The sequence below is a fragment of the Lagenorhynchus albirostris genome, chromosome 11, assembly GCF_949774975.1.
Source record: "Lagenorhynchus albirostris chromosome 11, mLagAlb1.1, whole genome shotgun sequence".
NCBI classification, from domain to species: domain Eukaryota; kingdom Metazoa; phylum Chordata; class Mammalia; order Artiodactyla; family Delphinidae; genus Lagenorhynchus; species Lagenorhynchus albirostris.
In genome coordinates this window covers 82,962,148-82,990,016 of record NC_083105.1, presented here as the reverse complement: position 1 = coordinate 82,990,016, position 27,869 = coordinate 82,962,148, and the positions used below count along the sequence as shown (strand labels likewise).

At 38.6% G+C, this 27,869-nt stretch overlaps 1 protein-coding gene across 1 annotated transcript in view; it reads right to left on the bottom strand.

The window, feature by feature from the left end:
* The window catches only part of ITPR2 (inositol 1,4,5-trisphosphate receptor type 2), a 527,197-nt gene that overhangs the window by 63,616 nt on the left and 435,712 nt on the right, over positions 1-27,869 (bottom strand). Inside the window, exons 50-54 of the mRNA XM_060166697.1 lie at positions 21,290-21,454; positions 17,838-18,033; positions 13,435-13,527; positions 2,985-3,115; positions 1,678-1,843 (exon numbers count right to left, since the gene is read on the bottom strand). Coding sequence (XP_060022680.1) covers positions 1,678-1,843; positions 2,985-3,115; positions 13,435-13,527; positions 17,838-18,033; positions 21,290-21,454 — 751 coding nt within the window. The remainder of the gene's footprint in view (positions 1-1,677; positions 1,844-2,984; positions 3,116-13,434; positions 13,528-17,837; positions 18,034-21,289; positions 21,455-27,869) is intronic.

Below are 27,869 nucleotides of genomic sequence, written 5' to 3'. Positions count from 1 at the left end.
GACTATGGCAATAACCTTCTACCTAGTTACTATGGCAATAACCTTCTACCTAGTTACTCTGCCTCCAATGTTGTCCCCTGATGAACAACTTCCCATAGCTGCCACAGTGCTCAAAAATAAAAATTAGACCCTGCATCCTCTACTTAAAATTCCTTAATTGTTCGCCATCTTCTATAAGTCCATAGGATGAGGTCCAAGCTTTCTAATATAAAAGGCCACATATGATCTGGCCAATCTCTTTTGCTGGCATTGCCCTGCTCTGAAACTTACACTCCAGAAACACTGAGCTGTTTACAGGAAATGAAGACTCTACTCATGCTGTTCACCCGTCCACGCCTTTCCTTCTGCTGGCCACTCTGCTTCTGCCCACTTGGATATGGCTCTCTCCCTTCCATCTTTTTTTTTTTTTTTGGCCGCGCCATGTGGCATGCAGGATATTAGTTCCCTGATCAGGGATCGAACCCGTGCCCCCTGCATTGGCAGCGTGGAGTCTTAACCACTGGACTACCAGGAAAGTCCCTCCCTTCCATCTTTTACCATCAGCTCCATCACCATTTCTTCTAAGAAACCTTTCTTGACTCTTCCTCGTTGGGTTGTGGTAGGGCTGCCCCCTACACAACCCAATGAGACGTTAATAACCTGTAAACTTCTCCATCATCTCCCTTAATGCATTAGATAGCACTGATATTTACTGTGTCTGTATTCCACAACAGATCGTGGACACCCCGAAGGGCATGTCTAATTTGTGTTTGTTTCCTTGGAATAGAGCTCATGATCACAGGTTCATATCTGGCATACTCCCACCTGTTGGAGGGGTGCTGGAAAGGCTTGGAAGAACCATTCAGGGAAATGAGACAGTTGATAAAAGGTGAACCAAGGAAGGAAGGGGATTTATTGCGGGTCCAGTTTAAGTTATATAGAATAAACATCGTAGTGAGGCCCTTATGTTTGTTTCGTGACTTTTATCAAAAAGATTCTTCAGCTTGACGTGGAAAAATAGATGGTGAGTATCACCAGGAGTTGGTGATTATTCAAGGAGGGGGAAGGATCCTAGGGTGACTAAGCCAGCTACAGAGACGACTAAAGCCAGAAAGGGCTAAGGTCTATGAAGCGGAGGATAGAGCCAAAGGAAATAATGAGGACAAAGAGAGGGTTGGGTGGGCCTGAGAGAGCTAACGATAGAAGAAGAGGAGGACAGGGTGTGAGAGAGAGAGGGAGGGAGGGAGAGAGTGGCAGAAATTGAGAGAAACCACAATTCAGAATCAAAAACAAAGTACTGCCAGTGAGTAGAAGTTCAAGCTGCTGGGAAAATCATCTGTGGATTCATAACCTAACAAAATACAATAAAAATCATTCTATTGTTTAATCAATATGTTATTGTGATTAAAAATCTGTTTGCCAGTTGGTGGAACCTTTTGGTATTTTGTAACACATACTATAGTCAGAGAATCATACAAATTGCAGAAATAATGGCAAGTTAGCTTTGGGATGTAATTCTTCTGCTTCTTCTGGAAGCAGAGTATCCCAGTCCAACGCTCAGTTACATAATCTGAATTTTGTCCAGCTTTCATTTTGAAATAATTTTTCCCAAAGCATGGCAAACAAAAATCATTCTAGTCCCTCCTTTCTACTGGGCAGTTTCTTTGTCTATTATTTTAGTATCTTGAGAACACTTACCACAGATGAAGCAGGTTGTCTTTAGAATTTCTTCTTTTTTCTGTTTTTCACTTCTGAGATCCGCAAAAGTATCAATGATAACCCCAAAAATCAAGTTAAGAACGATAATGATGACAATGAAATAAAAAAGAAGGTCATACACCACTCGGGCAGCAAACAAGGGCTCCTGAAATAAAAAATTTTAAAACATTAAAAAAGAAGCCCATTGTGTATATATATATATATATATATATATATATATACACATTTTCGAGGCATGTTGATTTAGCATATTGTCTAGCAGAAAGTATATATTCAATCATTGTTTGCTAAATATGAATAGTATTCCAAGTTGGAAAAATAAGACCCACTTTCTATCTTCGTTTTCTTTAAGTGTTGTGAGGAAAATTTTCCAGTCTGTTCCCAGACCCCTTCCATTCCCTAGGACTTGCACTTTTCCTCTCCAAGGGAGGGACTTACTGTGTATTAAAAACCACTTTACATGTCATTGTGCTACATGCATTTTGGTGCAGTGGGCCCCTATTCCAGAAGCTGCACAAAAGGTAGACAAATACCTGTCCCAAAGGTCAGAGATCAGAGATCTGAGGAGGATATAATGATCCGTCCATTTCTGGAGTTGATTTTGTTCTTGGCCTTATAGAGTTAAGTACATTCAACTCAGGCTTATTTCTACTTGACAAATGGTATTAAAACACACATTAGAGATCAGATAGCCTAGATGTTTCATAGATGAGGAAACATGAGATGAACGGACAACGTGATACGGCTGGCCTGTTGGAGGACTGAGATTATTCAAGCTCCCAGCGTGGCCCTTGAGACGTTGTAGCCAATGAGAAATTTTTCAGCCTTGCCATTTGAATATACAAAATCCTGTTAGAATTTGTTCAGATTTGATATTCCTCGTCGATAAATAATAGAGGCTGTTCCTATTCAGAGGCAAAGAGTAAATATTCATGCCTGAGAAACCTGACAGACAAAAGGCAGCCTGGTTTCTGTTATTTACGTAACAATCAACTCCTCCATAAAGACTATAGTCGAAATATATATAGTTGAATATAACTCTGTCCACAGTTCAAAGGTGTACAGAGTTCATGACCCTACTAACATACATAGATTTCTAGGACATTAGCTGTTTCTATGTAATCCCAGTATACAGCGAATTGGTTTCAATGGCCACCATGATACTGTTAAAGCAAACAACATAACATACAGTACCCTGAAAACAAAAACCATATTGTAAATGCTGTTAAGAAAGGTTAAAACAAGATCATGTGTTTCTTGAAAAACCATTTTTCTCCAGCTTTTACTTCTTTTGAGGGTCTTCTCAGCACATCTCCCACGCCGCCGCCGTTCCTGAGGCCCTGGTTCAGGACAGTCACAATGCACATAAGGAGGGTGTCACACGTTCTTTCAATTCCATCTTCATATTCCTCAGCAGCTACAAAAACAAACAAGTCAAACAGTACAGCAACCTCTTGCTTTTAAAACACACTCTTATGTACTGTCAAAGATCTATTTCTTTATAACTGTGTCAGGACACAGTTTTCTGAAGGGATATAACACGTTATTTTCCATGCGGCAGCCCGTGAAGCCCGTGACTGACACAGACTCACAAAGCACACATATAATATCCCCCAATCATTTTTTCTTCCATCGGTGGAAAATGACAGAATGGAAAGGACAGAATATAGGAAAGCTAATATTCATTGTGAATTGTCGTGATGTGGGGAGATTTCAGTGAGACCTTCTGAAAACACAGTTAACTCACCCAGGAAGCAAAAGTATTGGGGGGGGGGAAGAGCTTGTACAAGGAAGCTAGGTGAACCCAGCTTTAAATTCTACTCTGTTCCAGAACTGGGACTTGGGCAAGTTACTTAATCTCAACGTCCTCATCTGTAAAATGGTGGGGGGGGTCTGTTTAAGGATTAAACCCTTCAGAGGGTTATTTAAGGATTATATTTAAGGTATGTAAAACACTTTGTACAGAGATTGGCATACCATAGTAAGTTAAGGGCTCACAAATTGGGGCAAATGCTATTTCACTTCTTTAGTGTCTAAGCTTTCTGAATGACCAGCATGGAGCTACAGGTAAGAAGCACGATGCATTTAGGTAAACAATTTATTTCATGTAAATAATTTATTTTATGTGAATGTGTTTATGCGAAAATATTTAGGGACAAACGGAGAGAGATAAAAAAGTATAATGTGACAGAAAAATTCCTAGTCTTATTTTGTTTAAAGATAAAGTTACCAAACATGGTAGTAATCTCTCAGTCATTTAAAATAATAAAAAACTCGCACCAAATTGGATACTAGAATCAGGATTTCCTAAATTAAGTAAGCAGAAATGTACTTTTCTTGTTACAAGATTAAAGAACCATAGTGGCACTGAATTTTGGAATGGTGTAGCCAGTCTGCATGTCACGGCGTGAATGTAAAAACAACCACCACCAAAGGAAAAAGAAAGAGAACGCTTCTATTGATAATTTTGTGTACCTGACCCACTACAAATAGCCTGTCTGGTACTTTGTTATGAAAAGGTTGATTTTCTTCTTGTAAGCTGACTTCAACATCACATGGACGAGGGATCCAGCATTTTCCCTCTATTCAGAGCTGCTTCTTTCTAAAACATACTCCTCAAGAGGAGGGCGGAAGTCAGAGAAGGGTAAGCATCAAATGCAGCATCAAAGATACCAGCAGGGTCTGTGCTGGACCACTTCCCGTAGAGGTGAGCACCAAGGCACATTCTGACTTAGAAAGTAGAAGAAATAAAACCGCTTTTGGAGACAGGAGAAATGAGGAAGAAGTAAAGCTTGTGGTACCAGCTGTCAGAACAGCAGAAGAGGCAAGAAGGGCAGAGAAGGCAGTGAGAAAGCGCAGTCTGCACAGTGCTTGGTTAGGTCCCCGACACCTGGTGGTGGTGCTGGCTAGGAAGAATGAGAAGAAAATAGTCAGAAATGTGTACGAGAGTTAAAGGAATTTTTGAAGAGAAATACGGTTTTCCAGCAATGCAGTCACGTGCAGTATGTCTATATACTACTTGGCCACGGTCAGATGTTCAATCAGTCTTCTATCTAGTGGCAGGATCTGCATTCGTTTATTTCATCAGCAACTACCTGGTCATATGACACCAATGTTTACTAAAGACTGATTAAGTACCAGATTAATCAGTTTATGGAAGCTACAGGAAAGTGCTCCCATCTCTCCCCAGTAATTCAGAAGTGAGGTTGTTTGCTCTTTAATAAGAGGTGAGCTAGTAAAATCCACACACAATTCACACGATTAGCCATTGTGAAATAAAATAGATTGGCTGCAAATACATAAAGAGAATTGGCTCTCTGTGTGACATGTAAACAGCGGGAGAGTGCCCAGGTCAGGGTCAATGTCAGCCATAGTCCAGCCCACTCACTCCATAACGAGTGCTTGGGCATGCCAGTTACACAGTAGCCTCTAGGAGCTCGGTTAACAAGGTTTTACCTTTGTGAGACGGATCTACTCATCATATGTTAAGCCAAGTTCCCAGGCCTTCAGGCTGAGAGCCAGGCCCTGAGTCACGATGAATTCACCTAAATAAATGCCACCTTGTGGAGACCTATCTACATAACCAGCTCTCCCCAAGCCAAACCTGCTTCATGTCAATATATCAGGAGCCCTTGCATTAGATGCTAGAAATACAAGTGGGAAGATGAAAGTGCTGCAGCCCCCAGGAAACTTATGGTCCCCTAGGAAATGTGGGTAGCAGATGAACAGAGGCAGTGCAGTACCATGAGTACTAAGGAGGCAGGATGGATAAGCATCTCATGGGCTGGGGTGTCGGGGGTAGCATCCTAAAGGAGGGGGCACCTGGGCTGAATATTGAGAGGGCATGGTTGGCCAGTAGGATCAGTGAAGACATTCCAGGCAGATAAAATGGGATGAGCGAAGGCAAACAGGCATGAAAAAACATCTGGAGTGTCTGGGGAATGGCAGGTGGATTGGGATGCCAGGGCCTCTGGGATCTGCAGATGAGTGCGGGAGCTGTAAGAAGAGAAGTAGGTAGGGCCAGATTATGGAGGGAGTCATACACCGAGCTAAAGGGTTTAAACTTTATCCTGAAAGCTATGGGGAGTCACTGGAGAATTTTAAACAGAAGAAAGGTGATTTAGCATCTAGTTGGCAAAGCAGTATGAGATAAAACATGAACTCAAATAACAAGACAAATTAACACACGATAAAAGCCACAAGGGCGGTGCAAAGAGATCAGAATAGAGAGAGAACTTTTAATACTAAGGATAATGAGGGGGGAGTCCCTCAATGGACTAAGACAGCAGTAGATAGGCATTTCACATGGCACGGGCAGAGAGCCCCGGAGTTAAAAAAATTGCTTATATGATGAAGAGCCAATAATACCAGTATGTACAGGAGTGTAAGATATGGCTGGAGATAAACTGGCAGTTCTCTGAAAAGCTCTAGGGAGTTTGGATTTTAGTTGGCAGGTAATGGAGCATCGTGGACACCTTGAGTTGTGGGTAGGGAAGGACATATTCAAAGCAGTGATTTCTGACAAGTAGCCTAGTGGTGATATAGTAGGTAAATTGAGGAGGAGAGAATAATTGTAGGTAGAAAGACCACTTAGGAGGCAGTTGCAATAATTCAGGCATGATGTGCTATGAGCCTCAACCAGAGTAATGGCTGTGAGGATGGAAAGGATGAAAGATCGGGAGCTGACGGGACTCGGTATGAAGGAGACGGCAACGTGAAGTATCAGACTGAAGCTTCCAGCCAGCGGTGACCTGGGAAAGGATGGTCTCACTAAACCACAGAAACAGACCATCTGGATGGAAAAACTGGATGCCGGGGCTTTGATGAAGACAAGGAAAGAATCTCAGATGATTTTTACGTTTATCGGACAAGAAGACTTTTAAAAGGCTAGAGAGGACAAGAGCTGGGAGAGTACTGTGATCCAGAATTAAGGAAGACAATTATTTAAAGATGAAGAGAGTATCAAAAAACATCAGAATTACAGAAGGGTCAAAGGCAATGAGAAACAAGAAAAGGTCACTGGATTTAACAATTAGGTCATCAGGAAAAGCATAGGAAGATGTTATAGGAAGATGGCAAGTAGTTTAAGAGAAGATGGTTGATTCAGAAATTGAAGGAGAGAGTGTAGGTCAATTGTTTTATAGAAAAATTTAGTACTGAAAGGAAGGAGATTAAGAGGATATTAGTTTGGGGGGATAAGAGAATGCAGAAGAAGGTTCAGTTAGGACCCAAGAGTGTATATAAGAAGAAAGAGAACAGGGCAAGGAAAAGATTTCAGGTGCAAGAATAATGATCTAGCTAATGGTGGCAAACGGGTAAGGATGAAAACAGAGGTGGTTATAAAAGAAGTGAGAGGACACGTCCTTGTTTACATGCATAAAGGAAGAATTAGTGGAAATAGACTTTAATGTGAAGACATTTTAAAAGAACTAAGTATATTCATGTAAAGAACTTAGAACATTGCTTGGCATATGTTTAGGGGTGTAATAAATTCCAAGTATCATAATTAGCATTATTATTGATAGATGGCTGTCAAATCTCATGCAAAGTTATAGTTTTAATATAACCAACAAATTCTATACTTAAACAATATGAGGTTAAATTATCCTCATTTTCAGTTTAGGAGTATTAGAAAGGATTTTTTCTTAATTCATAATAGGGGTGTCTCATATGAGGAAAGGAATAAAAATATATTCTATTGACTCTGAAATACTTCCCCCGATCTGAGGTGTTAGTCTATAAATTTTTCTGGACATGCATAAATAAAAGTATTTATTAATGCCATTTTTTTCTGCTTTAACAATTAAATAATTCCTTTTTTAAGAAGGAAGCAATAGATTGTCATTGAGACATATTTGAAATTCTGAGTACAACTGAGAACCTCTTGTTTCTTGGCCTTAACCTTTAATCACAATCACCTCAATATGGAATTGCTGATTTTAAAAAACTTTAGGAAAAAAAAATTAAAAACACGGGGCACCCAGTAGGAAGTCAAAGGTAGTGTGACATAAAGACTGACCGGTTCTGCTATACATCAATCTTTTTTACTGAAGTAAAATACCAAAATATATTCAATTTGAATAACTCATAAATGTCGGACATCTGTAAACCTCTTTTTTCCTGTACATTCAAATGATTTTTTACTTGGAAAATAATTGCAAATAATTTTTTTGCCTCAAAAAATCCTTACTTTTCTAGCAAATCAGTTTTGGGTTTTTTTTTAGGAGAACATTTTTGTCTAGGAAGTCAGGGAGGTCTGCAGCAAATGAAATAAAAGATTTCTGTTTTTTTATTCAACTGCAGTCAGTTGCCAGTTGCCATGAGAATTCGCTGCCTCTGGGAGGATGACTACCCGCACCTATGGAGCCTCCGCAGCAGCTGGCTGCTCAGCTTTCCGCTCCCCGAGGCTTGTTATCATGCTACTGCGTGTGTCTGGGCCTTCTGTAATGCGGACCTGCTGTCCACTCGGTAACAAACCAAGGCCTTCACAAATGCACGCTAGGGCTTGCAAATTCAACTTTCATCCTGGGGCTTCCCTGGTGGCGCAGTGGTTAAGAATCCGCCTGCCAATGCAGGGGACACGGGTTCGAGCCCTGGTCCGGGAAGATCCCACATGCCATGGAGCAACTAAGCCCGTGTGCCACAACTATGGAGCCTGTGCTCTAGAGTCCAAGAGCCACAACTACTGAGCCTGCGTGCCACAACTACTGAAGCCCGTGAGCCTAGAGCCCGTGCTCGGCAACAAGAGAAGCCACCGCAATGAGAAGCCCACGCACCACAATAAAGAGTAGCCCCCGCTCACCCGCACGCAGCAACGAAGACCCAACGCAGCCAAAAAATAAAATGTAAATAAAATAAGTAAATTAAAAAAAATTTCATCCTGGTCTTAGACACAGCAAAGTTATTTTTACATCTAAGCGACACACGCTGCCCCACAAACACCAGGTTCTGGCCTTCGTTCTACTTTTGCAGTTAGACACACGTGGCCAAGATTTAAAGGTGGCGGGGTTACAAGGTCAGATCTGCAGAGTTTTCAATCAAATGGATTTTATCACTTACCATGTCAAATGTAAGAAGGTCACAGAAGAAAGAGCAGATTAATACAGGCTTTCCTGTAGCTTTTAATACTGATTTACAAATGATCCCCCATTGTGGAAAGCTACTGCCACCATCTCTGGATCCCACCAGCGTCCCTGTCACACCTCCAGTGCTGAAATCCCTCCAGGATTCTTTCCTCCTTACTCTGGGAGCTTTCCCTGCAAAATCATACCCACAGCTCCCAGTTCAGGTCAGCCTAAAAAAAAAAAAAAAAATGCAGACTTTGCCCCTGGGGCAATACACCTGGAAGAATTGTCCCCTTTTGTCCACAGGGAAAAGGGAAGTTCTGTTCTTTGTGTAATGTATTAGGTGAAAATGACGGGTGATAGCAGTATTATGGGAAGTCTTTAATGCGTTTGCATTCGGAGGTATAAACCAATATCCAAACAGACTCTGTGACAGAACAGACTTTCTCAGCCTCAACACTATAGACCTTTGGGGCTGAATAATTCTTGGTTGGGGGGGAGTTGTCCTCTGCACTGTGAGATGTTTAGCAGCATCCCTGGCCCCTACTCGTTTGCTAGATGCTAGTAAAACTCCTCCCAGAATTATGACAACCAAAAATGTCTCCAGACATTGTCAAATGTCTGGGGAAGAGAGGAGAGAGTCAACTCCAGTTGATAAATACATAATAGAGAAGATTTACTTTTTTTTAAGAAATTGCCTTCAGAAGACAATACGCATAACGAACGTCTATCCAAGCATTCTATGAGGAAGGCAATATTAGGCAGAATTTTAACCATCTCTAGATTTTGGTTAGGAAAGAAATAATTTATAGAGATTAATCCTTTAATTAGGAGGCAATAAAATTTAGAAGGTTGGAGCACAGGCCTTGGAATCAGAGATCTAGATGTACTAGCTGTGAACGTAATGTCTCTGTCCTTCAGTGTTTTTACCTATAATGTGAGGATAGTTAGCAGAATCTACCTATCCTTGGACATGCTTCAGGGCCTTCACTCATGCTGTTCCCTGGGCTCAGAACGGCTCCTTCTTTCTCTTGGCCTTTCACCCTCCAAGTCTCAGTTTAAATAATCCCTCCCCAGAAGGGCCTCTCTGTTTATCTACAGCTAGGCTCTCCCGTGATTACCTATCATAGCACCATTTGCAGTAATGTATTTTGTAACTTTTTATGCTTCCCTCACTATTTTATAGTTTCATAATGTCCAGGATTATTTCTTTATTCAACACTGTCTTGAATATGGTGGCTGGCCCACAGTAGAGGCTCAACAAATATTGCTGTATGAATGAATGAATACACAGAGTTTTTATAATTATTAATATCATCATCGTCATCATCATTGAGGATCTGTACTGATCTGACTTAACTAAATTCCTATTTTACAAAAACACTCACTTCATTCTGTTGAATGTTAAGATCAAAATGTCACCATGAGTAAGACTGTACGAAACAATGACACTAGAATACCTGGTTGAGCATCTACAACAATGCCTGGGAAATTGTATAAAGCCTAAGCTTTGCAGACTTGCACAGGGTTGGGCGGCAACATCCTGGGATGCGTCCATACGTGTATGACAGAGAGGATCTCATTCTCGGAGGGGGGGCTTCAGCGGCTCCCTCACTGTACCTTAGGGCTGGATGAGCACTGCTGGCTCAGCTGCTGTGCTGGGCCCCTGGGTCAGCCGCCTTTATAGACTCCGGCAGGAGGAACACTAGCTTTGTTTTTGGTTCACTGGCAAACCAATATTTTGCTCTTAAAATCAAACCACTGTTACAGTGGTTTTTTTTGTTTGTTTGTTTGTTTTGGTTTTTTTTGGTGGTACGCGGGCCTCTCACTGTTGTGGCCTCTCCTGTTGCGGACGCGCAGGCTCAGCGGCCATGGCTCACGAGCCCAGCCGCTCCGCAGCATGTGGAATCTTCCCGGACCGGGGCACGAACCCGTGTCCCCTGCATTGGCAGGCGGACTCTCAACCACTGCACCACCAGGGAAACCCAGTGTATTTGTTTTTTTAAAAAAGTAAATAATTTTTAGAAGAGCAAGGCAGAAATAGGGTTACTCTACTTGGGACCATGTTGTTAAAATGCTCATGCTAACAAGAAAGTAAATTTTTTAACATACTCTTTTTCATACTCTGTCACAGAGAAAGAATGTTGAATTAAAAAAGAGATAAGTATTTATAACAATAAATTGATGCTCAAGGTGGCCAACAGATCCTAAGAGCTATTTAAATCTAGCCAGCTACTTAAACTATGTCTGAGTTTTTGAAATAGCTCTCTGTGATTTTTTGAATTGTGGAAAATGGGAAGAGTAAAACGTCTGCAGATCTGAAGTTGAGATTATGACAAATTCTGCAAACCGCTGACAAATGAGATTGATCTGCTCCCCCAGATAAGATACGTCATTGAAGGGATTAGTGTGGGAAGGAGTCAGAATCAAGAGAAGCCAGTATGGGTTCAGACGAACTTCACATTGGGAATATTGGCAAACATTACGTATCTGGGCTTTGGCAAGGAGGCTTTGAGAAGGAGCCTCATGAGATATTTTTTAAAAGAAGGAGGAACATGGGATAAGTGGTCGTTTATTTAAGGCAGATTTCTTTGTGGGTGAATAATGCACAAAACATGACTGTTAATCTGAAAGCACGTTTCTGGCGGCCACACACCAGAGGACTCTGTCCTTAGCACTGTCCCCGTGCAGCACTTCTAGCACCTTTAATGAAAATCTTTTGAGGTTGGCAGAATTTTTTTTTCTGTTAAGAGCCGGATGGTAAATATTTTAGGCGTTGTGGGTCACATACAGTCTCCATTGCACCTTTTTCATTAAAGAAAAAAAAAAAACTTAAAAAAAAGCTGCAACCATTCTTAGCCCGAGGGGTGTACAGAAACAGGTGACAATTCATATTTCCCCACGGCCCAGGTTTGCCAACCCGTGTTCTAGAGCTTATCAAACTTGAGGATGACGTGAGAGAGAATGAATATTCTGCTTAATAGAATCAGGATCCATAAAGATACCATGAGCCTCATGGCACGTGAGCACTGGAAGGGACCTGAAACCTAGAGATCATCTGTCAAGAAGTCCCTCCTCTATTCACAGGACAAACTGGGACAACCTGGGATTATGGGCTGGCAGAAAGATATAGACGTAAGTGCATGGTTTTATGCTTGAAATCCCAAACTCCCAATTATGTGAGCACAGAAGAGGCATTTATGGCTTGACAGCTGAACCAGGGAAGAACAGCATTTTAGCCAAGAGTCAGTCAAATGTGGGTCAAGCGTGTGGTGTGACTGCGAACTGCACCATCCTAAACATGGTCACACTACTCAGCTTCTTGCCTCGGAGTGTTACATGAAGAGTCATCGCTGTAATATGTGAGGAAGCTGAAAAAATTGGAGGTATATAAGCCAGGGGATGCATGTAACGGGATTTTAGAAACTTCAGAGCACAGCAAAGCTACACAAGTAGAGAAGGAGCTGGTTTGTGGTTTATAGGCCTGAACTGGGTACCCAGGAGGTCAGGGGGGAAAGAAGTCTGAGTGGCAGCTGTTCACAGTGCCTGAGCTGCTGGGACGCGGAAATGGACCATATGCATGTGTTTAATTCTCCCTTTAAGTCATAGAGCATTTAGTCAGTAGAAGAGACTGTCCATTTTTGTTGGACTTCAAGCAACAGTCCAGCATCTTAAGGCAAAAGGCAACTTGGGGAAAAAGGCTCTATCATTATGACCAAACAATGTGCTTCCAGATAGAAGTGGGGAAATCCATCCTTACGCTGTGATTAACTCTTGCTTCCCTCATTTTCTCTGAGTCTGATCTTGCCCTCTGTAGACATAACAGAGACTAAATCTATTCCTTTTTTATATACAGAACTCTTGAAATATCTAAATGCTCCCTAAATCTTTGTTGCTTCTGGAAACAGATCACTAATTCCTTCTACAGTTCATTAAATTTCACACATGCCATAGTTTCCAAATTCCTGCCACATCCTTCGAGAACAGATTAGAGTTTAAAAATTTCTTTTTATATGCATGGTTCCATTTGTTCCTTTGGAGGCAGGGAAAGTATCATATGCCCTATCTATCTATCTATCTATCTATCTATCTCTCTATCTACCTACGTACCTATGTACCGAGATAGATCTCCCTCTCTCCCTCCCTCCCTCCCTTCCTTCCTTCCTTCCTCTTTCAGGACAAGCCATCTGAACAAGGTCCAGGAAATTTGCATAACATATGCAAGACATAGGCCTAGAAAGTGGCAGGTCAGGGATTATAACCAAGCTTTTTGAGTTCTAAACCCATGCTTTTCCATTCTTTGTTAAAGGATGGATTCTTCTGTTAAAGGCAATATATTCTTAGTTAAAGGCTATACAGTGGAAAGGGTCTTGCTTAGTGCGGTATGGTTTTGCAATATGGTGACAGAATTTTTAGCAGCATGTACCACAGGGTAAATTTGATAAATTCTCATGATTACAAATAACACAAGGAACAGGGTGAGGATACAAAATGACGGATATGAGAATCCCTTCTCTAGTTTGAAACTTTTAGGTTCTTTTACCCTCCATTCTTCTATTTCAACTCACCATGAAATTTTTAGAGCAACTCTCTAACCTATAATAACTTTAATCAAATAAACGTAACTTCAGAAGTATCGAGTTCATGCTGTCCTGGAGCCCTTTTTACAGACCTGTATTTGAAGCCGGTATTGTGGGTGAGCAGTTGTCCTTTTCACATGTTCCCAGGATTGAAGTTAAAGTCATAGCAGAAACTGCATTGCTACCTGAGAACACACAATGGAGACACAGTATAGAGACAAATATGCAAGTGACAAGAAATGAGCAGACACATTACAAAGGCACATAAACAAAAGGTGCTATTACTCCAAATTAGCTGTGTTCCTAAAGTGTTTAGTTAAGTTAGTGTAGCATTCCGAAAACAGTCTTGCCTCCTGAATCAATTTTATAAATAGAGAATAGGTTCATGGGCCAACCCACTAAAAGCCTTTTTTATCTTTCTAAAGTGGCTGAGATAAACGACTAATAATACTGCAGGCCCTAACCACCATGTGTAACAATGTTCCCATGGCCAAATACATTCAGGGCTCTGGCTTGGAAATGCCAGAAACATGTTCCCCCAGCGTAGCTGGTAACCCTGAGCTCTCAGCCACTGGTGCCCATGGCTGAGCTAGAGCAAGCAGGAGGTGGCATCTCTTAACGGTAAACTGTGGGTTCCTGGGAACAGGCCAGCAAACATCTCAGGGAAGCAAGAATCTTCTTCCAGATCCCTGTTCAGAATCTTTTCTTCCTTAGTCCCCAAGGATCCATCTTTACCCCCTATCTCCCTGGCCCCAACAGAAAAGTAAATAGTAACCTTCTTACCTGTGTAAACAAGTTTCATATAACAAATTTTGTTGCTAGTAACAAATACAACATGAAGAGGTTCGTTCCTCTCAAACCTGTTTTTCACATGGAGCCACCAAGGAAAGTCCAGAAGGTGGAGGGAGAGGATTAAGTTCATTTTCATATACTGAGGAAATATTCACGTGCATTTCAGGGCAGCACCCACCGAGGTTAGCCTGATTGTTTGATGAGGCGAAGGCAGAAGTGGGGAATGGTGGCTGGGGTTTGGACGTGTGATGAGGAGAGAGACCAGACCTGGAGTTGCCACCAACACAAGCCCTAGAGCTGAGAGAGCTCGGGTCCATGAGGAAGGGAAGCCGCAAACTTTACCTCCCCGCACCCTGACTGGGGCAGCATGGCAGAAAGGACGGGTATATCACGGGGTGGAGTGAGCATCAAGTGGTCAGAGAGGTGGGGTTCCTGAGTGTTCCCCAGGAGCCATTCCCTTAATTAATATTTACTGACTTCGTGCTAAGCTCTGAGGACTCGGAGTCAGGGCCTTGGAGAACCCACAATCAATTAGGGAATACAGAGAGGTACAGACATAATTATAGTTGAATGGACGGAGTGGGGTACACGTAAAGTGAGGTAGTGCGTTCAGAGAGGGACAGGTGAATTCTAGAAAGGAAAAAACAAAGGTTTTTGGAGAAGGATCCATCTAGAGGAGACAGGATTTACACACAGGAAGATGAGGTAGAGGGTAAAGGGGGCAATTCCAGGTACAATCCTATGACAAAAGGTACAGAGGCCAGCAAAGGCACAGACAAGGCAGAGCTTCTAGGCTAATGATTTTAAACCAAGCATCCCACAGCCAGCCCAGGGCCCAGCAAAGTTTTCAAACCCATAAGACACAGAATCAGAACCGTGGTAGGAATGAATGACTTGCACAAGCAGAAGAGAGGCTGAGCGGGGGGAAGCACCTGGGAAGTTTCTGCCATTTTCTGGGGAGAGGAAATGAGGGTAGAAACAGGAGGGTAGCCCTGAGGATGGGGAATAGGGGGCAGTGGGAGAGACACTGGAACCTCCGCTTGTCAACACTACGTTCCCGCCAACTCCTTGGGCTTGTCTAAGACATGGATTCCCCTGAACACCGTCAAGTGCAGGCTCCTGCATCTACAGAGTCAGATTCCACTGGTGTCAGAGGTGGGATATGCATTGTCCTAAACTCCCAAGGCCATTTGCAAATTATTGGTCCTCTGCTCTCATATCCATCTGCGGTGCACCTGCCATTCAGCTCTAGAACCTCAACCTTCTCTCTTTGTTCACTGATTTCTTCACATTCACTGAAGAACTGTGTACCCAATTTCACTTGCTCCCTAGATGTGCTATGTTTGATAATTTCACTCAACTTTGGGAGAAAATAGTTTTCAATAATTGAAAGAATAAACTTTATGCTACATATCCACAGACATAATATATAGTATTAGGAATTAAATTTAAAATGTTATGAAAATATGAGTGCTTCTTCCAGGGCATGGTACCACATACACTCTCTATGAAACAAAAACTCTCAGTCTATGAAGAATTAAGAGTTTAACTTTGTTAGCTGTTCTTGTATGCCATATTTTTATACTATTTACAAATGCTTTCTCTTGTTTAACAACTTTTTATATAAATATGTATAAATATTTTTAGTGAAGATCTTGACATTTTAGTTTTCGTGCTTCCTATTTTGTAGAAGACAGGAAAGAAGACTTTTTTATATTTCTAAAGAAAATATATTCATAATATAATGACGCTAACTTACTTTTTTTTTATTGGAGTATAGTTGCTTTACAATACTGTGTTAGTTTATACTGTACAGCAAAGTGAATCAGCTATATGTACACATGTATCCCCTCTTTTTTGGATTTCCTTCTCATTTAGGTCACCACAGAGCACGGGGTAGAGTTCCCTGTGCTATACAGTAGGTTCTCATTAGTTATCTGTTTTATACATAGTATCAATAGTATATATATGTCAATCCCAATCTCCCAATTCATCCCCCACCCCCGTCCCCCTTGGTACCCATACGTTTGTTCTCGACATCTGTGTCTCTATTTCTGCCTTGTAAATAAGATTACCTGCACCAATTTTTTCAGATTCCACATATATGCGTTAATATACAATATTTGTTTTTCTCTTTCTGACCTACTTCACTCTGTATGACAGTCTCTAGGTCCATCTATATCTCTACAAATGACCCCATTTCGTTCCTTTTTAGGGATGAGTAATATTCTATTGTATGTATGTACCACATCTTCTTTATCCATTCCTCTGGACACTAATTTACTTTTTAAACAACACAATTAAAATTACTTACTACAAGATTCATGAAACAATAACAACTGTACACGTTTGAATTCAGAAATTGTGACGCTTCAGTGTCAGACTCACTCTGTACTGAATAACTCAATGTGACCATGCCTAGTAAATAATTAAGACAAAGAATTTTGAGAACAGATAGTTTATGATTCACAGATAGTTTAGTACAAGTGGAGTTTTGGGGGTATTTATACACATGAGTTTTTCCTCCAAATATTTACACCTATAAAACTCTAGACAAAGTAACATTTAAGGGAGAAAAAGAAAGGCCATAACAGAAAATATACCATGTGTCTGTGAATAAAGACTACTACCTAGGTCTGAAATTCAGTCTCAAGTTTAATAACTTTCCATCTATGTATATGATGTTTCTATTCCGTGCCTTGATTACTTAGACTAAATAATAGATCTAAATGCCACTTAATTATCCCATATTCTAAAAGCACCACTAATTAAATCCTACTTTTAAATTTGATGGTTTGAAGAAAGAGAGAGTCGTTTTGTGGTTTCCCTTCTCTGCAACCCATAGGCAGTGGAATCACCCAGAGAAACTATCAGCAAAGTGCAGAACTGCGATGTCCATGCAGCAAAACAGGAGAGGAGGAAAGAGACTTAGGAACAAAATTTAACCAAAACAACAAAATGTAGGAAAGGGGGAAAGAAGAAACCATTAGGGAGCATAATAAATAAAAAGTCCAAAGTGAGATGGAAATAATCACCCCTCATACCACAAGAATCACAGTGAGTATAAATGGGTGATGTCTAACCAGTCAGACAATAAAAATAAATATCATACAGAAATTCTGACAGTCACATATTCACGGACAGAGCCCCTTAATGACAATATTTTGAGCATTTTTCTATAGCATATTTTCTGACTATCTGATGGTTTCCAAATCAAAGCATTTATGCTTTTCAACTATTCAAGTATAATATAATGTACTGTGAGCAAACATGTATGAAATAATGGTTGTGAATGATGGGATACTATGTGATGGGATGATGGGATACATATGATGGGATACATATGATACTATGTATGTTCTTGGGGGAGACATCCCCCAAGAGAAAGAATCCCAAAGCTATTATTACCCTGCACTGAAATTGTCAACTGTCTCCGGGAGTACAGTCAACACTGTTGAAACTTCTGTACTGAGACTGAGCTCAGGTGACGTTTCTTGTATGAAGATTTTCCTATGCACACTGTCAGCTAACATACAGCATAGGGGTATTTCACACTCATGAGCTCTTAGTGAACAAGAAAATGTTTTCAAAGGAATGGAAGAAAACATTGCCTCCATCATCATTCATCTGTGATCCTCTTAGCAAGAGATGTACCAGTCAGAGCCGCCATCAGAGCAAGCTCATTTAGTGGTAACAGCAATACCTGTAAGGGGAGTTCTGTTTTTCAGCCTATCCACCTCCATAGTGAAGTCATCCTTCAGAAAAAGGAATCCAATAATGGAAAACAGGTAGACAAGGATGAGGGCGAGGACTGCAGTTAGAATAATGGAGCGGCCATTCCGTGTGACACTTTTTATGACATTGAGCAGAGTCTCTTCTCTATATACTAAATCAAAAAGCTACAAAACCAAAGAGAACAAAAACAAGGAAAAAAAGGCAATGAAGCAAAGGGTGAATAAATACAAAGGTAATCACAAATACAAATGCAGGCCATTTTAATTTACCTGTGAGAGAATAACAGTATAAATAACAACTTAAAAATGAACCAAAATATGTATTTCTTCTCCAGTTTGAATGTGTTAATAAACTGTTTTTCAATAAAGATAACTCTAACACAATATATAATGTGCATCTGTTGGTTTCATAACCAATGTAGTACGAATTTTTTAAGACATGGTAATAGCACAGCTTCAAATTTGAATTTAGAAAAATTGTAATACGATACATAACCAACTTAGCTACTTATTCCCTATTTTTAGCCTTTCCGATATTCTGTAGTTGCTTCTAGAATATGTAAAATGGCTAACATGAGAATGCTGAATTAGGGAACTAAGTGATGAATAATTGAAGGATTCATTCAACGGATTGTTTAATCAAGGGATTAGAGGTGAAATGACATGAATTCAATTTTATGAGCCCACTAAAATAGAAAAGGTATGAAATTTAAAAATATTTGAGAAATGCAAACATCTTTCTTACTAAACAGGTAGATTGAGGGCAAAACCTATTACTTTAGTATATGCTTTTGGGAACAGAAGTATAAACAGAAATATAATTCACAAGTGTTAATTCACTTCCTCTATGGATAATGGGTTATTCTCCATTTTGTGTTTAGTAGTTGACAATCCATATGCACTGGTCAAGAATCTAGGTATGTGTTTGCTATCTGCAGTCAACTTTAAGAACAATTTTACTTATTGCTATATTTAAAGTTGAAATTATACATTCGCAACTACATGTTTCATTATTAAAAGCTGGTTAAAAGCAATATTAACATTTACTTTAATGAAGGCATAAGTATCAGTTTAGAAATGAATAGTATTTTTGATATTAGAATAATTGGGGTTTGTTTTCTGCTATCTATGGGGAGTGATTAAAATCTCTGAGCTGGTTGAAATGATTAATACCAGTGTCGCTCATCCCTTCAGAAACACCAGGGCCTTGTACTCTGTTTTTCAGAGTTTTGAGGCTTATACAGTTACTTTCCAATTTAACTATAGTCTTGCAAATAATTGCTGTAAATATATTAACTTGTTTGCTCACCTTAGGACACTGATGTTTTTTGATGGTCAAACACAAAAACATATGTTTAACTATTTTGCTATCTGTTTATCTCCTGGAGGGAGATACAACCTTTAGAAGCAAATTCCTTATTCTTCCCTAAAGACAAATTAAGTAATGCAAGTTCAGCTTCCACATTACTGACCTGGCTTATTTAACTTATTTAAGCATTTAGTTGACAGAAAGGAGATTTTCCCTCAGCTGAACAGTGGCTTAAAGAAAAGGTCTGGAAATGGTTCCAGATCATTTCTGGATAGTTTATGAAAGTTTATAGTTTTCAGAAGCCCATAGGATACTTGATGAAAATGCATATTCCTGGGCCCTATTCCATACCCATGGAATCAGAATCTTGAGAATGCAAAGGTATTGATGTTGGACAGGTGAACGGTTCCTTCCATTTATTTCTCAAAGGAAAAATCTAGAGTGTGGTTTCTATTACCGGTTAAAGGATTGGCATTTGTGGACACAACTGGGAATGCAAATTCATATATTTTTTAAAACATAAAAATATTTTAAAAATACATTTAAATACCATTTTGACATTATGTCCATTAAAATTTTCTTCTAGTCCTCTAAACATGAAAATGGAATATATCCTTTTTATAACCAACCCAATGAAAACAAATTAGCATAAGTGTTGTATGATTTGAAAAAGATGAGAGAAAAATGCAACTGGAAATTAAGGTTAACATAAATTAAAAGTAACATTACTATTAATAACTCATACAATAATTCAAATACACCTTTACTTTTTCAAAAACCTTTCCTTAAATAACAAAGATTTTACATGTATCATTTCACATGTTTTTCATATTATTTCTTTAATGGGTCTTGATATTACTAGGCTCTCATATTACCCCTATCCATTTTATAGACAAGGAGGTTGAAGCACAAAAACATTATAATAAATATTACATATTTATTACAGTCAGGAAAAAGAGCTGGGTATAATAGACCTTTACCTATCACAGGCAGATTTTAAAAAATGCAATTTTTGTGGTGAATTAGAGCAAAGAAGGAATTCATTAGGATCCTTGGATCAGAAAAAAAAGTCTACTTTTGATGGCCGAACACTAATCTAACTTAACTGGCTGAATACTAATCTAACTTAGCTGCCTGGAAGATAATTTTGTATCCTTATGTTGATAAGGGACAAATCCGCTCTTCACTGTGGCTCTTTCAAGTGTTTTAGGGTAAACAGAAAATTAGTTTCTTACTTAATCTTCCTACATGGGTGAGCTAGGTCACAGGGAAGCAGAAGGCAATGAATTTGCCCCTCATGACCCAAGAAAACCAGGTCAGCATAATGTTTTTAGATCTTCAGCTTGTTTTCAGGGATTATTTTATTGGGTAGTGTTCTCCTCTGCACAGCAATTGTGAGCTGAAGATATGAATAAATTGTTCCTCTGGCATCATGATGCTAACCTGGTAATGCTCTAAGTTTCAAAACATTACCATATACTTGTATTGACTCCTCTCCTGGTTTATAGCTACAGAACATATATGTAGGAAGGAAAACTGATAACCAGCAAAAAAACAAAACCAAAACCAAAATGCGGCTTTAGAAGAAATCTGAAAATCCACTTAATGAATAGATATATGTAAATCAGCTTAACAACAACAACATATTAAATCTAAAACTATAAGACTGCCCTTAAAACAACTCATCATCTTTTTGCTAAGTTGGCTTTCCCCTTCATTTTATTTATATGCCATTCTAGATACACAAAATATTTGCTGTTATAAATAAATGCAATGAATTCAGTACCAAGAAAGTGTATCCCTTTTCTTGTTGAAGAATCTCTAAGGGAAATATGACTCGGCTGAAACCCAAAGCAGCCTGCTATACAAAGCCTGGGTCAAGAGGTGGGTCTCAGAGATAAAATAAAGAATTGTACCACCTATGTCGTTTCTCAGAGATAAAGACTAAAAATAATAATAATGCATGATTTTCCTAGGCAAGTCTAAAAATAACATAATTTGTCCTAAATGCCAGACTCTGCTTAAAAAAAAAAAATCAAAGGAAGAAGCATAAGAAGCAGCAGCATTATGTATTTTTTTCAGCAGTGACTATCCACATAGAGATGTACTCACCAGGAAGCTATAGAAGAATTCGTGAACAAAGAGGCCCAGCATGCAAACCAGGACATACGCTACATGGTAGAGAAAGGCCATATCCAGGATGACCGCTCGGTACCCTCGGGTGAACGTGCCACGATTTCCGACAAAACTCACCAGAAATACGATTTTATTACAAAGCTAAAGGGAGGAAAAGATTCGATTTTACTGTCTTATTTGTTCTGAAACTCACAAAAACAGCATGTCATTGACAAAACCTATTATTCACAAAGTCTGTGGTTTTCTTTTATGATTTCTCATTTTGTAATTTTTCAGCACTGCTTACAAATCTGCATGTAAACACCATAGAGACAAACCCTGTATTCTTTGCAGTTCCAGGAAAAGAGAGGAAGAGTGATTAAGAGCCGCAGCTCTAAAATCAAGACAGACGTGAATTTAAATGCTAGTTTTCCCACTGCTATTATCTGACCTAGGCCATGCAACTGGAGGCCTTGGTTGTTTCTTCTCAAAAACTGGAATAAAGGAATTCCCACCTCATAGAACTCTTCAAGGAATTAAATAATTCATAATGAATATGAAGCCCTTAGTACAATGACTCTTGAAATATTACTCATTATATTTTCCATATTAAAAGTAATAATGCAATGTTTTTATTATTATACTATAAATGAAATAGAAAAATATATTTTCAGAAAACATCCAGAGATTTGTCCTCGATTTTTTTATCCTGGACTTTCTCTACTGAATATTATTTTAAACAAGTAGGCCATTAAAGATTATTTTTGTATTTAATTTACTCTACATTCATAAAAAATATAAATATACTTCTCTACCTAGATTAAAATAAATATAATACTTGGATGTATCTTCCAAGTCCTATGTATGGTAATTATTCAGTAAACGTTTTGGAGTGTTTTTTATCCTTGGTACCATGCAGAGCAGGGGTCCCCAATCCCCAGGCTGTGGACTGGTACCAGTCTGCGGACTGTTAGGAACCGGGTGGCACAGCAGGAGGTGAGCGGCAGGCCAGCGAGGGAAGCTTCATCTGCCGCTCCCCATCGCTCCCCATCACTCCCATTACCGCCTGAACCATTCCCCCCAACCCCGGTCCGTGGAAAAAATGTCTTCCACAAAACCGGTCCCTGGTGCCAAAAAGGTTGGGGACCGCTGATGTAGAGTATTCAAATTAAAAATACATTTAAATACAGAAATTTAAGTACAGAAATTTAAATACAGAATACAGAAATTTATACTGAGGTTCTTTGGCAATGGTATCATATTTGTTTTTATATGTCCAAACCTAACTTTGGGAAGACAGCATGCTCTTTGCAACATCATAGATTTTTTTCCATGTATATGAAAGAAACTGCCTTATGGAATGATTTTAAATAACATAAGAAGGAGCACAACACTTTGGGCAGAAGTAAAATTTGAGAGGTTGGAAAAACCTTTCCCTTCCACTTTCTGAAATCCAAATCAATACAGATAAAATGAGAAATGGTTTATCATTGCACGTTGTGAAGATAACCAAACCAAGTCAACAACGTAGCAATTAAAAACTTCAAACCTTTCCTAAGTTTGCCCCATGTTAATTAAATATCCTCTCAATAACAGATATTATCAATTTCATCATCTTGTTAACTTGAATTATGTTAAATAGAAAGTCTTACTTCACTATTTAGTGTTACATCATCACACCTTTACATTACTATTAAATATAGCTACTGTATTAATGGATGTCTTTATGTTTACTATCCAAAAGCAAGTTTAATTCATTCACCCATATCATCAATATGAAATAGAAATAAGAAGTTCTATAAAAAATAAAATTAAAAATTATGACTTTTCAGAAGGATGAATTATATGTTGAAGACAAATTGTTTAAATGTTGTGTATTTGAGTCATAAAAAAATTATGCAGGAAAACTATAAGTCCTATATACTTATAGGAAAAGGGATACATTGAATTCAGGTTCTCAAGAGCAATATAGTTCAATTCTCAAATAATGCAAAAGCAAGGACACACTTCTGCCTAAAAGGGCCTCTGCCATTCTTGCATGAAAAAGATTCGCCTTATTTGTTTCAGGTTAATTTTTTTGAACCTTGATCTAAAGCTTCATATTGATGAATATGCTCCTTTTCTCTTGATGGAGCCAATGCTGGTAGTGGCAGCCACCTATTTCTGCAGAGATCAGAAACAAGGAAACTGCTGTCTTTTAATTTTGAAGTATTCATACCATGAAGAAATAAGTGTAAGTATAAATGATTTGGGTAGGAAAAAACTTGAACGCTGGTTTTTCCTGATGCATGACCTGGAAATTTGCAAATTAGTTTTATTGAGCATTTTCCATGAAAGCTGGGAAGATTTATGGAAATGAAGAAGTTACAAAAACATTCTCCCATTTCATGTCATGACTTACTTGACATTGTCTAACCAGTCCTTCGTTTGTCAATACCATTACGTAGGCGATCATTGCTTCTGTGGCAAGCGTTCATGTGGGCAACAATAAACGGGGGGTGTGGGAACTGAGCAAGGTGGTGAAAAGGCCATCTTCTGAACTGGTGTTGGAAGGACCCTCGAGTCAGCACACAAATACCGATATAAATTATCACAACCGTCCCTTATATTTTTTTCTTTCTCCATCTATTCTTCAAAGCTGCCCTTGATATATTTTTCATTGAGAATGGGATAAATTGTGTGAAGGTTGGGGGAAAAAGTGGCAGGTGGGGGAGGGAAACGGCAGCAATGTAAGCTCTCTGTACAGCCTTTTAAAAGTAACACATCATCCAAATGATGGTCTTCCAAAACAGAAAAATGAATGTTCATTTGTTAATCAATGTATACTAAAACAAATTCATTAATTTTAACTAGGTAAATTAATTATACAGTATAGTAATATTTTCATAGATACTTTATATTTCATTGATATGTCTTTGCAGGACTTTTTTTTAAACAGTGCAATATAGTGGGAAGACCCTGGCTTAGAAGTTGGGCCATCAGGGTTCCAGTCTTGGCTCTGCCACTAATTACTTAGGTAAATCCTCCTGGTGTCTATAGGATGTATACACTCATTTCTAAAATGAAATGACTAGAAGGGAATAAGCCTTAAGGTGCCTCACAGCTCTAGAATTTTATGTGGTGTCCCTTAAAGTTTGCTATTTTATGTGATCACAGAAATTTATAGCTGCCTTTATATAATCCTTTCTGTCTTACTTGGTTCTATGTCCCTGATCAATAATCCTATCCCCATCTTACATTGTTCCTATTTATTTTCCAACAATAATTATAGCAAAAAAAGATTGTCTACTATTTATTAAAAAGTAAAATTGAATCTATTGTCTTGAACTGCTGTTTAACTATATTATTATATATTCATCAACTTCTTACTAAAAAATCAGGTTCAAAAATCTCCATTTCAGTGATGTTACATCTTGGGCAGGATAAGGTTCTACAGTCAAAGCATGAGGCAAAATTGTCATGTAGTCAAAATCACCCAAGAGATCTTTTAAATTGCCAGCGAAACAGTACAGTAAACGAGGGTGGTGTAAACTGTAGTGTCTCTTACTAAATTCAACACATGCTAGTATTCTCCCAGCACTGGGGCAGTTTTCTGTTTCTGCAACTGAGTATCAGAAGTGGGAGCATCAGTGACTGTATTATATGAAAAACAGGGAGTGTGTGTGTGTGTGAGAAAGAAAGGACGAGAATATGAATGTTTTGACTCAATATATTTCACAGGTGTTTATCGTATTATTTATTATAAAAATCTAAACAATAAGAATTAATGAAATGGTTAAATAAATTATATAACATCCATATAACTGGTTAATACTATCATTATTAAAATGAGATTTATAAATAAGTTTGATGGTATGAAAACATATTAAGTGATCCCAAACTGATAAAATGTGTTTATATTTGCCAAAATAATGTTAATTTTCATTAGCAATAACTAAAAATGTAACGTAGAGGTGGGAAGAAAACTGTACTGGGTTATAAGATATGCTTTTCTAACAGAGAAGAACATTTGAATTTTTAAAAACAACTCAAATATTGAGGTAACCCATGACAAGACAGAGAAGCGAGCTGCAAGCTAAATACAAATTTTTTAGAAACGAGCAAAGATGATAAAGATGAAGCATCATAATACGCAGAAACTGATAATACTAAGTGCTCAGAATATAGATGGAGGTTTTTTCCTCCCACTTGATTCCTTTACCAAAAAAAGGACTTTCTGTATTTGCTTAACACCGTGAAAGACACTGAGTCAGAAACAAACAAGTCCCTGTGAACCAAAATACAAACACTTTTACGATCATGACAGCAATGTTTTACAATTAAATCCTACTTCATGTATTAGGTACCGGTAAACGGCGGCCTTTATTGCTATTATTATCGTACTATTGTTCTTTTCTAAATCTTCATACTAATCTTCTGAACTGATCTTCTCAACAACCCGATGAGGACAGACTAGGCTTTAATATCTTCATTTCACTGATGACAAGAATGGAATTCAGAGGCTTGCTATTTACCTAAGGTCTGGAATTCTGATGCTCATTAAGGCTTAACTCTCAGGTAGACGATTTTTCCCTGTTTCTGATACCTATAACTTCAGCAATTATAGTTCCACCTGTTACACAATGCAAAGTTTTAAGTGTAAATTAAGTTAATAAATACGTTAAAATCTAAGGGAAAAACATGATTGATTTATGTTTTCTTTTTTTTCCTACCTCCTAGGAAATGGTAAACCATAGACAGTTCTGTAATGAGCCTGTTATGTTAAACGTTAAGGTATATGATATTTGCTAAAATGTTTTTATTAATCTTACAGTATCAAAACTATAGGTAAAAACTCTTCTATCAATATCTATCATAACAAAATTACAATTATTCCATTCAATTTGTCCCAAATCAAAGCTAATATTTTCTTTGGTCAGAATGCCCTGGACAGGCAGATCATAATGTATCATTTGGGGACTGTGCAAACGAATGTTTTATGCTGTGAAGGCTATTAGACTACCCACAGATTCACATAGTTAATAAGAAAATTATATCTCCATGTAGATTTCTTCTCAGGAAGAAATTAAAGTATAACACTTGCTGCTCTTATGAAGTTTTTTTAAAAAATTAAATTAAATTAATTAATTTATTTTACACAGCAGGTTCTTATTAGTAATCCATTTTATACATACTAGTGTATAAATGTCAATCCCAATCTTCCAATTCATCCCACCACCACCCCCCACCCCGCTTTGCCCTCTTGGTGTCCATACATTTGTTCTCTACATCTGTGTCTCTATTTTTGCCTTGCAAACCGGTTGATCTGTGTACCATTTTTCTAGATTCCACATATCTGAATTAATATACAATATTTGTTTTTCTCTTTCTGACTTAACTTCACTCTGTATGACAGTCTCTAGGTCCATCTATGTCTCTAAAAATGACCCAGTATCATTCCTTTTTATGGCTGAGAAATATTCCATTGTATATATGTACCATATTTTCTTTATCCATTCATCTGTCAATGGGCATTCAGGTTGCTTCCATGACCTGGCTATTGTAAACAGTGCTGCAATGAATACTGGGGTGCATGTGTCTTTTTGAATTATGGTCTTCTCAGGGTATATGCCCAGTAGTGGGATTGCTGGGTCGTATGGTAGTTCTATTTTTAGCTTCTTAAGGAACCTCCATACTGTTCTTCATAGTGGCTGTATCAGTTTCATTCCCACCAACAGCACAAGAGGGTTCCCTTTTCTCCACACCCTCTCCAGCATTTGTTGTTTGCAGATTTTCTTAGGATGCCCATTCTAACTGGTGTGAAGTGATACCTCATTGTAGTTTTGATTTGCATTTCTCTAATAATTAGTGATGTTGAACAGCTTTTCATGTGCCTCTTGGCCATCTGTATGTCTTCTTTGGAGAAATGCCTATTTAGGTCTTTGGCCATTTTTGGATTGGGTTGTTTGTTTTTTTAATATTGAGCTGCATGAGCTGTTTATATTTTTTGGAGATTAATCCTTTGTTGTTGCTTTGTTTGCAAATATTTTCTCCCATTCTGAGGGTTGTGTTTTCATCTTGTTTATGGTTTCCTTTGCTGTGTAAAAGCTTTTAAGTTTCATTAGGTCCCATTTGTTTATTTTTGTTTTTATTTCCATTACTCTAGGAGGTGGGTCAAAAAAGATCTTGCTGTGATTTATGTCAAAGAGTGTCCTTCCTATGGTTTCCTCTAAGAGTTTTATAGTGTCCAGTCTTACATTTAGGTCTTTAATTCATTTTGAGTTTATTTTTGTGTATGGTGTTAGGGAGTGTTCTAATACATTTAGGTCCTTAATCCATTTTGAGTTTATTTTTGTATATGGTGTTAGGGAGTGTTCTAATTTCACTCTTTTACATGTAGCTGTCCAGTTTTCCAGGCACCACTTATTGAAGAGACTGTCTTCTCCATTGTATATCCTTGCCTCCTTTGTCATAGATTAGTTGACCATAGGTGCATGGGTTTATCTCTGGGCTATCTATCTTCTTCCATTGATCTATATTTCTGTTTTTGTGCCAGTACCATATTGTCTTGATGACTGTAGCTTTACAGTATAGTCTG